Below are 12,529 nucleotides of genomic sequence, written 5' to 3'. Positions count from 1 at the left end.
AGGTGTTTTATTTTAAATCATGGAAAAACACATATTCTGGGTTTTTAATATGAAAATTTGGGGGGTTAATTTAAAATCAGAGAATTTATAATTTTTAAACAGAGAAAACCAGGATCTGATGCTATATAAAAAGGAACATGCTATTCTGACACGACACCTACTAACCGCCATCGATCATGCCAACCGTAATACATTTCAGGGCGTGAGGTGAGCCATGAGAGCAGTACATGGTTTGATGAGGGGGTTTTAAAGCAAGTCACTGCTGAACTGGTTGAAGTCCCTAGCAAAGCACCTGGACTTCAGAGCGTGTTGAACAGCAGCAGTCTCTTTGGCGCGTGAAGAAAGAATATTTGCTTCGTTTGGGCGGGTTCATTCAAAGTGGAGAAATCAACTGGGAGTTGACCAAGCAGGACAGCTTGCTTTTCTCTTCCAGTCTAGGAATAAAAAGGGGGAGGAGGGGGAGATGTACAAGCTCTGGAAACTTGAAAGGGGGGAGAACATTTTTAAAACAGCCTAGGTAGAAAAAGACTGCTTAATTTTAAAGGGAAATAGTTAGACAAGTATGAACTTAAGCTCAACTGACTTTCACCTAGACATTTTTCCCAGGGTAACCTGAAATAATTGGTTTAATTCACTGACCAGAGTTCATACTTCTAATATTATAACAGTTAATCCTATGACTCCAGGTGACTTCCTGCCCTTCAGGTGGGGGGCTGGACTCGATGATCTTCCAAGGTCCCTTCCAGCCCCAATGTCTATGAAATCTATGAAATATTAGTGTTTAATAAATGAGCTAGTTGTAAAAGGGCACCATACTTAGCTAGAAAAAGGTTTCTGTATCCAAACCATTAAAGTTTTGTTTAATAAAGTGCTGGTTTTGTGTATTTAATCAAATACAAGTTACCATCTTAATAAAGCTTGATACAAACAAACAAAAAGTTAATTATCTAGTGAATAAGAAATATATATTTCACCATTTTATAGCATACTAAAAAGTGGGATTTCTACCCATCCAAATATTTTAAGCTATACATTTTTAAAATACATAAATATAGCTGGTTTGTGCACCCAGGCAACATATGTACCAAATCTATTGTAAAAACTTATTTAGTTGTAAATCAATGTTTTAATTGTCATATCAAGGAATTAAAAATACACCTTTCTTTAAAAAAACAAAACAAAAAATGTGGAAAGGTGATAAAAATCAATGACTGAAATCAGGCTTTTGGTTTGCTCTCGTAAATCATAACTGAATCACTCCATTCTGTCAGTTTCTTTTCCACTAGAGTCGGTTCCCACACTCATCAATAAATGCGTAGGTAGATGCGACTTTCAAAGCAGCTACACCCTTTCTCCCACATGCCTTCCTCTTCTTCTGGACAGCCGATTTTAGAAACAATTCTTACTCAGTGAAGTGTAATGGTCTCAAAGGCTACATATCTTCTAATTATAAAACTGGATTTTAAAGTGCATTTAGTATTGATGAAAGTATTTACCTGTCTAAAATTCAAGCCTGCCAGCCTGCAAGGAGAAGCCTGCAGTTTCCCACGTTTTTCTCCGTTAAAGGAAAAAATCCACGTTTTCTTGCAGAAAACAGAAAACCTGGACCTCTGCTCAACACTAACTTGAAGAGCCTCCCATGTTAAGGTCTGGATTCATGTACATACACAAAGCCATCAGCAAGTGTTAGCCAAGTAGCAAGGCCAGTGTTGTTTATCTGGACACACACTCAAAGAAATAAATTAAGGTTACTGGCTCCTATACTACAGCGCAAAGAGAGGTAGTTAGCTACCTTAAGTTGCAGACACAAGAGCAGCTCCTGTTGTAACTCATGGTGCTTTACAGGAAGCACCAGGAGTTGCAATGTTCCCCTGCACCCAACAGATACTCGTTGCTGGGTCCCGGGAGTTGGGGATTCGAACAGCTGTTTTGAGCGACTGCAAGCCCGCAGCTGCTCTTCCTTAGCAATACCCCTGCCCACTCCCAGCCCTGAAAATGTTTTCAGAACAGGAGTGGGGAAGGGGAGTAGAGGGAGCTCATCTGGCGGGGTGCCCAGATGGTGCTGGAAGGTGGAGCAGGTGGATTGGAGCCCCCCACACTGGGGGGAGGGGGGGGGCTTCAATCCACCCACCCTACCCTCCAACTGAGAAAAGCCCCAGACCAAACTCCCTCAGCTCCCTTCCCCCCACTCCCATTCTGAAGACAGTGCCAGGAGTGGGGCTGAGTTGCATAAACTGAGCCCTGTTCCCAGCATGGGCAGACACAAGTTACTAAAGATGCTCCATTTTGGAGCATCTTCATCTGAACCCTCATGCAATGAGGGTTCAAATTGTCGCAGTATCTGGCCCTTTGAAAGCACTCTGCAGCCACGCACTTATATTTGGTCACAGCTACAGAGAGCTTTCAGGGGCCAGATTGGGCGAAAATTGTCACTTCTGTCTGTGCCTTTAGAGTCTCTAAGGTATCATCCTCTGCTGCCTTCTACCTTCAGGGAGACTCATTCAGAAAGACATAAGCTTTTGCAGGGGATAGCCTACTTTGTCAGATGCTATGAATAAACTTGCAGAGAGCAAAGGTACTAAACAGAAAGGAGTTAAGTAATTTAAATATAGAGACAGGGAAAATGAGAGGAAAGGATGGGGGGAGGGCACAGTACTGAGAGAGGCAAAAGTAAGTTGAAGAGATCAAAGGATCAGAAGCGATTAACCCACTGGGGGATGTAAGTTATAGAAGCCTGTCCAGGTAATGGGATAAGACCACTGTCGAGACCATACTCAGCACAATCCAGTTTGTGAACATCCTCTTGCTCCATGGTGTCTCAGAGTATATCCCAAGAGCAGAGTCAAATGGCTACAGCCTTTGGTGGTCGTTGAGCTCTTGTTGATTGCAACCAATGATCGAATCCATGCTCCACTTCCAGGTTATCCCATAAATTTCTAATTCTCAAGATATGTTCTTTAAAGACAAACCCCTGCTAACGATCAGCTATTTTTAAATTTAGAAACAGTTTGATATTTTCTCTGACTCTTCCTTCACCAAGCTTGATCTGGAGCAGCATGAGGAAGGTGGGGGAGGCTTAAGTAGGGATTTCAACTTACAAACAAAATCGCTCTTTTTTCATCAGTTCCTGCTGCTTTTTTCTCACCTCAAGTGACACCTCTATTTTCAGGTCACCAATTAGTCTTCACAGAGACTAAATGCATTAAAACTTTAGCTGAAGAACAAACATTGTGTGAGTGCCACTTTGAATTTCTTCCTTCGCCCGATCTGTTGCTCACCTTGAGCTCTGTGCTGCTCTCTGCCCAATCTGCTGCTGTGCTGCCAGTCTCCTCCAAAATCTGCAATGTGCCACACATATAGGATACCTGTGCCACTTGTGGCACATGTACCACAGACTGGCCACCTCTGAACTAAGCAACAAAAGATCCTATCTTATGAAGATGCAGAATTATGTTGAAAAAAAAAGTTACAGCTGAAGTGGCCATTCCTCCCAAAACTATTTTTCCATTAATTTAAAATACTCAAAACTCTCTCTGGGATAAAACTACCTTTGCTTCTTCTGAACGAAAAAAAGAGTTTTTAAATTATATAAATATGAAATATTTGTTTCAGAGTGAAATTCGAGATTTTATATTCACTTCCGTAACAGCTTTTTTACTTTAAAGTGGACTAGTAAACAGAGCAGACTTTGTGCTTCTGAAGTTTGAACATAATTAACATTAAAAATTTGATTTTAGCAGGCATAGCACTATATTTTTCTTAAGTCAAGTTATCAGTGAGCAGCAGATAAGATAAAGACAATCAAGGCCAAGAAGGCATTATTAACAAAATGCAACTCTAGCCATTTTATAGTTAACCTTTTTTGAGAAGTTTCTCTTCTCTTCTGTATTGACTTCAAGTATTCTCTCTTTCATCATAGTATCATAGAAAATATGGGTTGGAAGGGACCTCAGGTGGTCTTCTAGTCCACTTCCCTGTTCCAAACCCAACCATCCCCAGCTGTATCATCCCAGCCAAGGCTTTGTCTAGCCAGACCTTCAAAACCGCCAAGGATGGAGACTGCACCACCTCTACGCGCAACTTGTTCCACTACTTTACTACCCTCCGCATCAGAAAGTTTTTCCTCACATCTAACCTAAACTTCCCTTGCTGCAAGTTGAGCCCATTTCTCCTTGTTGTGTTATCTGCCCCCGCCGAGAACAGTCCAGCTCCATCCTCTTTGCAACGCCCCTGCAGGGAGCTGAAGGCTGCTATCAAATCCCCCATTAGTCTCCTCTTCTCCAGACTAAATAAACCCTGTTCCCTCAGCCTCTCCTCATAACTCATGTTCCCCATCCCTCTAACCACTTTTGTTGGCCTCTGCCGGACTGTCGCCAATTTGTCCACATCCTTTCTGTAGTGGGGGGCCGAAAACTGGGCAGAGGACTCCAGATGTGACCTCCCCAGTGCAGAATAGAGGGGCAGAATCACTGCCCTTAGTCTGCTGGCAACGTTCTGACCAATGCAGCCCAGGATGCCGTTAGCCCCCTTCACAACAAGGGCACACTTAGCTCACATTCAGCTTTCTATCCACTGTGACCCCCAGGTCCTTTTCTGCAGAGCTGATGCTTAGCCAGTCAATCCCCAGTCTATACTGGTGCATGGGATTAATCCACCCATCCAAATGCAGGACTTTGCATTTGTCTTTACTGAACCTCATGAGATTTCTTTTGGTCCAGTCCGCCAAGTTGTCTAGGTCTCTCTGAATCCTAGCCCTACTCTTCAGAGCTTATCTACTACTCCCCCCAGCTGGGTGTTGTCTGCAAACTTGCTAAGGGTGCGCTCCATCCCATCTTCCAGGTCACTGGTGCACTGAACAAAACCAGGCCAGGACCAACCCCTGGGGCACTCCACTTGATATTGGTTGCCAACTTGACACTGAGCCATTAATTAATACCCTTTGAGTTTGATGATCCAGCCAGTTTCCTATCCACCCTACAGTCTATTCATACAACATGGACTTCCTTAACTTGCTTGCTGGAATGTTGTAGGAGACCGTATCAAAAGCCTGACTCGCTCTTTCACCGCTGCTGGCTGCTCCCCACTCCCAAAACTGTACTGCCAATTGCAGTAGTCTGAGAGCTGATCGTACCTGTGAAGACTTGATGTAAAAAAGGCATTGAGTATTTCAGCCTTTTCCACATCATCTGGCACTAGGTTGCCTCCCCCATGAATCACTCCCTGTGAGTTTAGTCCTGCCCCCAGGTCTTCTTCCACAACCCACCCGAGCTTTTCTATCACTTTAACTTTGCCTTGTTCACTTTTATTCCCTGTCCCCTCTATGCCTGGGACAGCCACCTGACAGATGTACAAACCTTCCACACTCATAAGCTACTCTGGAAATGGAGAGTCAACCAAATCCATTAAGTATTCCAGATCCGACTCAACACGAATTTTCTATGGCTCATTATCGTACTGCAACAAGATCAGATCAACTACATATTTAAGACTAAGAACACTGACAAGCCTCAGCAAGAATACATTGCAGTCAAATTAACCTAGTAGTGGGAACACAACTATAAATTTCTGGTGTTTTGTAGTTGTATGTTTCTGCAAATTCTCCACGGTTTGGAAAAAAAAAAGGACAATATTTTCCAAAGAGTGTCAAAAATGTATATTATGCTATAAAAGTAAATGGAAATAGCAATCTTTTAAAAAGAAGCATAAATAAATGCATCTCTCTCTCTACACATCTTGCAAGGTTTTACATAAAAAGGGTCTAAAAATTGTACAGTATTAATATAAACCATTCATTTTTAAATTCTAGCTACAACAGAGCTGTGACCAGGGGCTATTTAAACTAATACTAGGTCTTAGATTCCTGCCATGTCTGTAGATGTTTCAAGATGAAATGTTTAATACACAGAAGCTAAACCATAGGCATTGATGAGCCTCTCAAACACCTGTGGAAATAAGGCAACAAACTGCGGTCCCAATCCTGCCAACAGTTATACGAACGCTTCACTTTAAGAGCAGGAATTGTCCCTAAGGACATGAGAGGAACTACTTGCTGCTTAAAGTTACATATGCATTAAGTGAGTCCATGCTGATACAATGCCCAGAACATGAGTCTTGCACTGCTTCACCTCACTTTTCTTACTAAATAAAGCCATGCCCATCAGGCTGAATTCACTGCAGAAAACCCCCTGGGAGACTCTCAGTAAATGCAGTGAAGGTGTGTGGGAGGAAGTCAGTACACAAGCCAGTTGTTCCCATCTGATAACACAGAAGTGTACTTTGATTTTTAGCAACCAGTCACTGGGGAGGTGGACCCAGGAGCCCACAACCCTGAACAGTATTTGGTCTGTAATAATAGGATATACTGTTAGCAAGTTAACACTTTAAAATAAAATCTAAAAAAAATCCCAGAGAAATCAAGTCTTTTCACTAATTAAAACTTCACACTAGACAACCATCTTGAGTGGCTGTTAAACAAACAGCAAGCTTGACACTTCACTAAAAATGAGAGCAATATGATAATTTTTGAATAGCTTTAATGAAGCCAACGTTCAGTGTCTACCCACCCTCATCAGTCATTTTCTGTTCCAATTGTAGCACCATTTCCAGGAGATTTTTTTTATACACTACAATTTTCACTTCTTCTCTTATCTGTGGGATTAGCTTGTTTGTTGAAAGACACCCGCAGACCACCTTTCAGCCAAAATTTAGGTATATGTGAATTTACAAATCTCAAATGACAAAGATTATTTTTCTCGCAAAAGTGTAACATATGCAAATACTGCAAACCCTATTTAATGTAGGAGTTCTTGAAAACACAATTAGGAACTATATTTATCCTCCCCCCCCACACAAATTTGATTATTAATTTTCCCTAAAATGAGAAAACACAAAAAGCAAACAAGTGAAAACTTAATTTTTTTTTTTTTAATCGACACTTGCCCCATTGTAAAACAAATTCTTACTAGCGGTTAAGACAACTAAAGATTTAAAGCATGCTCTCCTAATGCATATGTAAGATCAGTGCTCCATTTTGAATTTAAAATTTAACTCTGCATCAAAATAAAAAGTCCCTTTGGTACTTACATGCCCCCCATGAGCATATTACCTGCACATGTCTCAAGCCTTAGTATTTCTATTCTAATAAGTACAGATTCCTGGGGAAGGTAGGAAAGCATCTTCTCCTTTTTTCCTTTCTTCTTTCAGATCGGGAATCCTGATGCAGATGATTTAAGTGGGTCTGCCAAAGGTCACGCAGGAAATTGATGGAAAAGAAGAGATTTCAACCCAGGTTTCCCTGAGTTCCAGCTAAAGTCCTAATTACTTGACCATCCTTCTCCATAGCCTCCCATAGGAAGAGAGCCTTTCTGAGATTTTTTCATGCCACATCCCATCTAAAGAGAGGCATTTCTTGGGGCCCTTGGCCAAAATTAGGAAGTGACCGGATAAAGAATTTAAAAATAGTGAGGAACCATCCAGATCCTTCAGCCATTTCCCCACAGACATCAGAACACACGTCGTGGCTTTTCTAAGGAATGAAATGTGAAAGCGTATTACTTCCCAGCATTCTTAATCGTTTGCATTTCTACCGCACCTTTCACCAGAGATTTTCAACGCAAATTACAAGTCTGACTTCAACCCCACAATGGGCAAAGCAAGGCAGGAAAGCATTTTTTCATTTAAAAATAGAGGATGAGCAAAGCTCAGAGAGAGGTTAACTTTGCTAGTCATGCAGGAACATCATAACTGAAAGAGCAAGGAGTCCTTGTCTTCTAATCCTGAGGGTTAGTTATTTCTCCTACATTCAAATATTGAACAGCAATATCCATTGTGTAATCAGCTTGCAAGTCCGCTATTTCAAAAGCGCATCTCCTGCATCTGTCACAACAGGCGTACACCGAGCTACCTGCACCTGAAATGGGTTGGACCCTCTTAAAGCACACAGGTGTGTAAGGAAAAATAAAACTACAGAGCAGGTTGAAATCTCACGCCACCTCTACTGCTAATGAGAACAACCGAGGCCATTTTAATAAAGAATCAAGCCACCCGGCATTTTCACGGTACACACAGATCTCGCCGTATAATCAGATCTTCTATGGTGAAAAGAAGAGAATTAAAGTGTTGTCTGCTAATCCTAAATGAAGACATTTTTCTCCAGGAGAGTGAGACTAGTTGCATGTAGACACATGCCTGAAAGCAAACAGCCTGAGTCAGGACTGAGGTTACGGTTTCTCCTTCTTCCTGCCCCACTCACGACTGAAGAGTTTTATTTTATGAACGTTTCAGCAAGACTTTAAAATTTCCCTCAAGTTGTCCTGGCTTGATACCTTCCCACATTTGTACTGCACCAACACCCAAGAAGCGCTGTCATGAATCAAAGACCCGGTTTTGCTGGGCACAGCATAAAAAGATAATGACAGTCTTTGCTGCATTGAACTTGTGCGCTAAAGGCTCATCTATGTGAGAAAATTAATACAGAATAAGCTGTAGTAAGAATTTTAAAATGTGATATTGATCCCAAATCCCCCAGATAGATTGCCTTACTCCACGGTTATCAAAATGTGGGGCAAAAGTTATCAATATACACCACGATCCACGAGCCCACCATGCCTGCTTAGCTTCCACTTCACAGGGGATCAAAGGACGCCCAGAGCAGCACGTGCACAGCACAGCCCCGTCCCGTCCCCTTTCACCAAAGGGGAGCTGCGTCTACATCCATGTCTCACAAGCCCCTCAGCCGTTTAGCTTCAACATTTTACAAATTAATTATTAATACGCCCTGATGAAGACATCCTGCACTCACCGGGCTTCGTGCATTTTAAACAGCGTCCCGCTAGGGATCTACTGCAGAACCGTGACTCTGGGCTCCTGCCCCGGCCACGCTTTCACAACCTTGGCAAATGCGACAGATTTAAAGGCACCCGACTTGTAGCTTTTACTACTGGTTTGGGGATTTTTATTTTTATTTTTTTGATGATCAGAGCAATCCTTCCCTCAAAGCTCACAACGGGACTGACTATTTTTGAACGCACTTCAAAACCGTGTTGGGGACGGTGGGGCGCGCACCTCGCCGTGCCAACCTCTCCCCAGGCTGGCGCGGCGGAGAGTCAGTCGCTTTTACACGACCAGTCCTGGCTCGGCGCCGCCCTGCGAGCCCAGGAGCCCTTCTCCTCCCCGGCCCCGCCGACGTCCGGGGGCTCAAGCACAGGGACAAGAGCCCCGCAGGGGAAAGGGGCAGGGGGGAGACGCACACACGTGCATGCACGCACTCTGACACATGCACACCCACACTCACACCCTTACACACATGCACACCCACACACTCACTCACGCACACCCACGCACCCACATGCCCACACTCTTACACGCGCACACACACACATATATGCACATGCACTCACTCACACCCTTACGCACTCACACCCACTCTTACACACATGCATTCACACTCTTACACACACAAGCAGCCACAAGCTCACACCCACCCACACTCTTACACACACATGCTCACACACGCACATGCTCTCTTACCCACATTTACACACGCACTGATGCATGCACACGCACACACCCCTACACACGCACATACACTTTTACACACACGTGCAGGCACTCTCACACTCTTACCCCGCCGTCATCACCACGTTGTAGATGACGAGATAGGCCGTGGCCAGGGCGCTCGGGCCCTTCCTCCTGCGGGCCGCCTGCCCCCCGTACCCGTTGTCCGCCCGCCCGCTGTCCGGCGCCGCCATGTTACCTCCCCCGGGCCTGGGGCGGGCCCCGCTGCACGGCCCCACCCCCCGCCCCGCGCGCCCTGAAGTGCCCGCCGCCATCTTGGAAACGGGCAAGGCTGCCCTTAGTTCCTCCCTCACCGCCCTCCCCGACTTCCTGAAGCGCCCGCCGCCATCTTGGAAGCGGGCACGGCTGCCCTTAGTTCCTCCCTCCCCGCCTTCCTGAAGCGCCCGCCGCCATCTTGGAAGCGGGCAAGGCTGCCCTTAGTTCCTCTCTGAGGCCCTGCAGGGAAGGCAATGGCCTCCCTCCGCCCTGGCCCCGAGGGAGACAAGTGAGTCCCTCAGCTGCTCCCTCCCATGAAGACCATGAAGTCTTCCCACAGCCGGATGGAGATCACAAGCGCCTCAGACGCTGGGCCAGCTTATGACCATTTCTGTCACCCCTGAAAACAGCAGCCGTGCATGGTCCAAGAGTCGCAGCCACCCCCAGTCCTGGGCCGCTCCCGCCGGGTGCCTGCCTTTTTGCTGCTGGACATTGCAAAGAGGAAACCGGTGGCGTGGTTTACGAGGCAGCAGCTTGGCGGTGGAAACAGGTGGATACTGCTGCTCCTCCACAACGAACGCCGAACAGCGGTGGTTCAAAATGGCCGGATGACAGGAAAGCAGGGTCATCTTGGCAGGAGGTCATCTCGGCCCCCTTCGGCTCAAGGCAGGAGGATCGCCCCCTCCCAGCCCGGCGTCTGTCCGACCCACTTCCAAAAGCGTCCGAGGAGATGGCTCGATGCGTCGGAGGAGCGCCAACGCCCTCGTAGTCAGGAAATGCCTCGTCCTCCCCAAACCGCGCTTCCTCTACCGCCGCGTGCGGCCATCGCTTCTAGTCCCGTCCACTACAATCATGGAGAAAAGCTCATCTCTGTTCTTTCTATAATCGCCCTTCGTGTATTTGAAGACGGTTATCGGATTCCCCGATCTTTTCTTCCCCAGACTACCTCTTCCGCCTGGACCCTGTAAGCCATACTTTCCAGGCTTTTCATCACTTTTTGCTCCTCTGGACTGGACTCGTTGCAAGCTGGAAGTGTGGGGCCCAAAATGGGACATGGGTGATCCCTCACCGGCTCTGAGCAAAGCAGAAGATCACTCCCCTCGACTTGTGTTAACTCCTATTAGTACAACGAGGATGCTGTTGGCGGGATTTTTTGCAACAATGCCAGCTCGTATTCAGCTTATGGTGTACTGCAACCCCCAGGTCTTTCTCTGCCGTATTGCAGCCTCGCCAGTCGCTCCCCGGTCTGTATTTGCACACGCAGTTATAACATCCCGAGTGCACGACTTTGCACTTGTCCTTGTTGGATCTCATTGGATTGATTGCGGACCATTTCTCCAGTCTATCCAGGTCATTTTGGATCCTAGCCCTGGCCTGAAGCCCACTTGGCATCATCTGCAAATTTGCTAAGTGTGCATTCAGTTCCACCATCCAAATCATGAATGAAGATGTTAAGCAATACCAAACACAGGACAGACCCCAGGGGAATGCCACTTGCTACTTCTTCCCACCCAGGCATTGATGAATATTCATTGAGCATGATGAGCCAACTAGTTATGTATCTATGTTACAGTACATTAATCTGATTTGTATTTCCTTAGCTTGCTAATATCACAGACTCTAGGTCACCTTATTCTTTAACTGCTAATGTCCTGGTTGTGCAAGCTGAGCTGTGAGGCAAACATCTGTACCTGCAGAGTCTCATTTGACTTTGCCAGGACCCTGCCTGGTACAGAGATCTCCTTGAGACATTGGAGTTTGCACCAACAAGGACTGGAACTTGAATTAAAGGATAAATTGTACAGTGAATTATTATTTTATTTTTAAAATTACAGTCTGTTCTTTGTTTCAGAAGGATGATTTTTGCCTTTTAAAATTATTTTAAGAATTAGAAAAGTAGCAATCTCTTTTCAAGATCTCACTCCCACAGAAAAAAAAGCAAATCTATAATTTTCCTTAGAGAAACTAAAAAAGATTACATTTTTAAATCCAGAAAGGGCCTTCAGTTTCCAGTTGCTCTTGATTTTTTCTGAATAGACTTTCATTGATTTTGTACTTCAATAAGCTACTACACTGAAGCATAACTGAGAGTTATAACTAATTTGTTGCAAATATTCTACACAATAGCAAAAAATTAAGTAATATTACATTCATAACAGCACAAATTTCAGTACCCTTGAAGGTCCGAATATAGAGAGAGCTACTTTTTAGATTGGTTATATGTAGTCAACCAATTCTTCACCTCCATTTTCTTGGGCAGGGACCGGGACTTCCCCACTGTGATGCAAGATGGACTCAAGAGGAACGCCTCCAGACCTCAGGTTGGGGAGGACCGAGTTAGAGAGCTTCTGGAGGGGCTGGACGTGTTCAAATCAGTGGGTCCAGATGCTTTCCACCCCAGGGTGTTCAGGGAGCTAGCAGGGGTTATTGCAGGGCCCTTGGCAGGGCTTTACGAGCACTCGTGGTGCTCGGGCCAGGTGCCAGATGATTGGAAGATAGCCAACGTGGTCCGCATCTTTAAAAAAGGGAGGAGGGAGGACCTGGGCAACTATAGGCCTGTCAGTCTTACCTCAATCCTAGGGAAACTCTTTGAGAAGATCATCAAGGAGCACATCTGCAATGGGCTGGCTTCAGGGATGATGCTCAAGGGCAACCAGCACGGTTTCTTTAGGGGCAGGTCATGTCAGACCAACCTGATTGCCTTTTATGATCAGGTCACAAAAGCCTTGGATGCAGGTGTTGCCGTGGACGTAGTCTT

At 45.2% G+C, this 12,529-nt stretch overlaps 1 protein-coding gene across 1 annotated transcript in view; it reads right to left on the bottom strand.

Annotated features, from left to right (window-relative positions):
- The window catches only part of HACD2 (3-hydroxyacyl-CoA dehydratase 2), a 42,315-nt gene extending 32,551 nt beyond the window's left edge, over positions 1–9,764 (bottom strand). Inside the window, exon 1 of the mRNA XM_019522575.1 lies at positions 9,625–9,764. Coding sequence (XP_019378120.1) covers positions 9,625–9,749 — 125 coding nt within the window. The 5' untranslated portion in view covers positions 9,750–9,764. The remainder of the gene's footprint in view (positions 1–9,624) is intronic.
- Positions 9,765–12,529: the final 2,765 nt, after the last annotated feature.

The sequence above is a fragment of the Gavialis gangeticus genome, unplaced genomic scaffold, assembly GCF_001723915.1.
Source record: "Gavialis gangeticus isolate Ggan-Ray unplaced genomic scaffold, GavGan_comp1, whole genome shotgun sequence".
Taxonomy (NCBI): Eukaryota; Metazoa; Chordata; order Crocodylia; family Gavialidae; genus Gavialis; species Gavialis gangeticus.
This window is presented reverse-complemented; position numbering and strand designations above follow the sequence as displayed.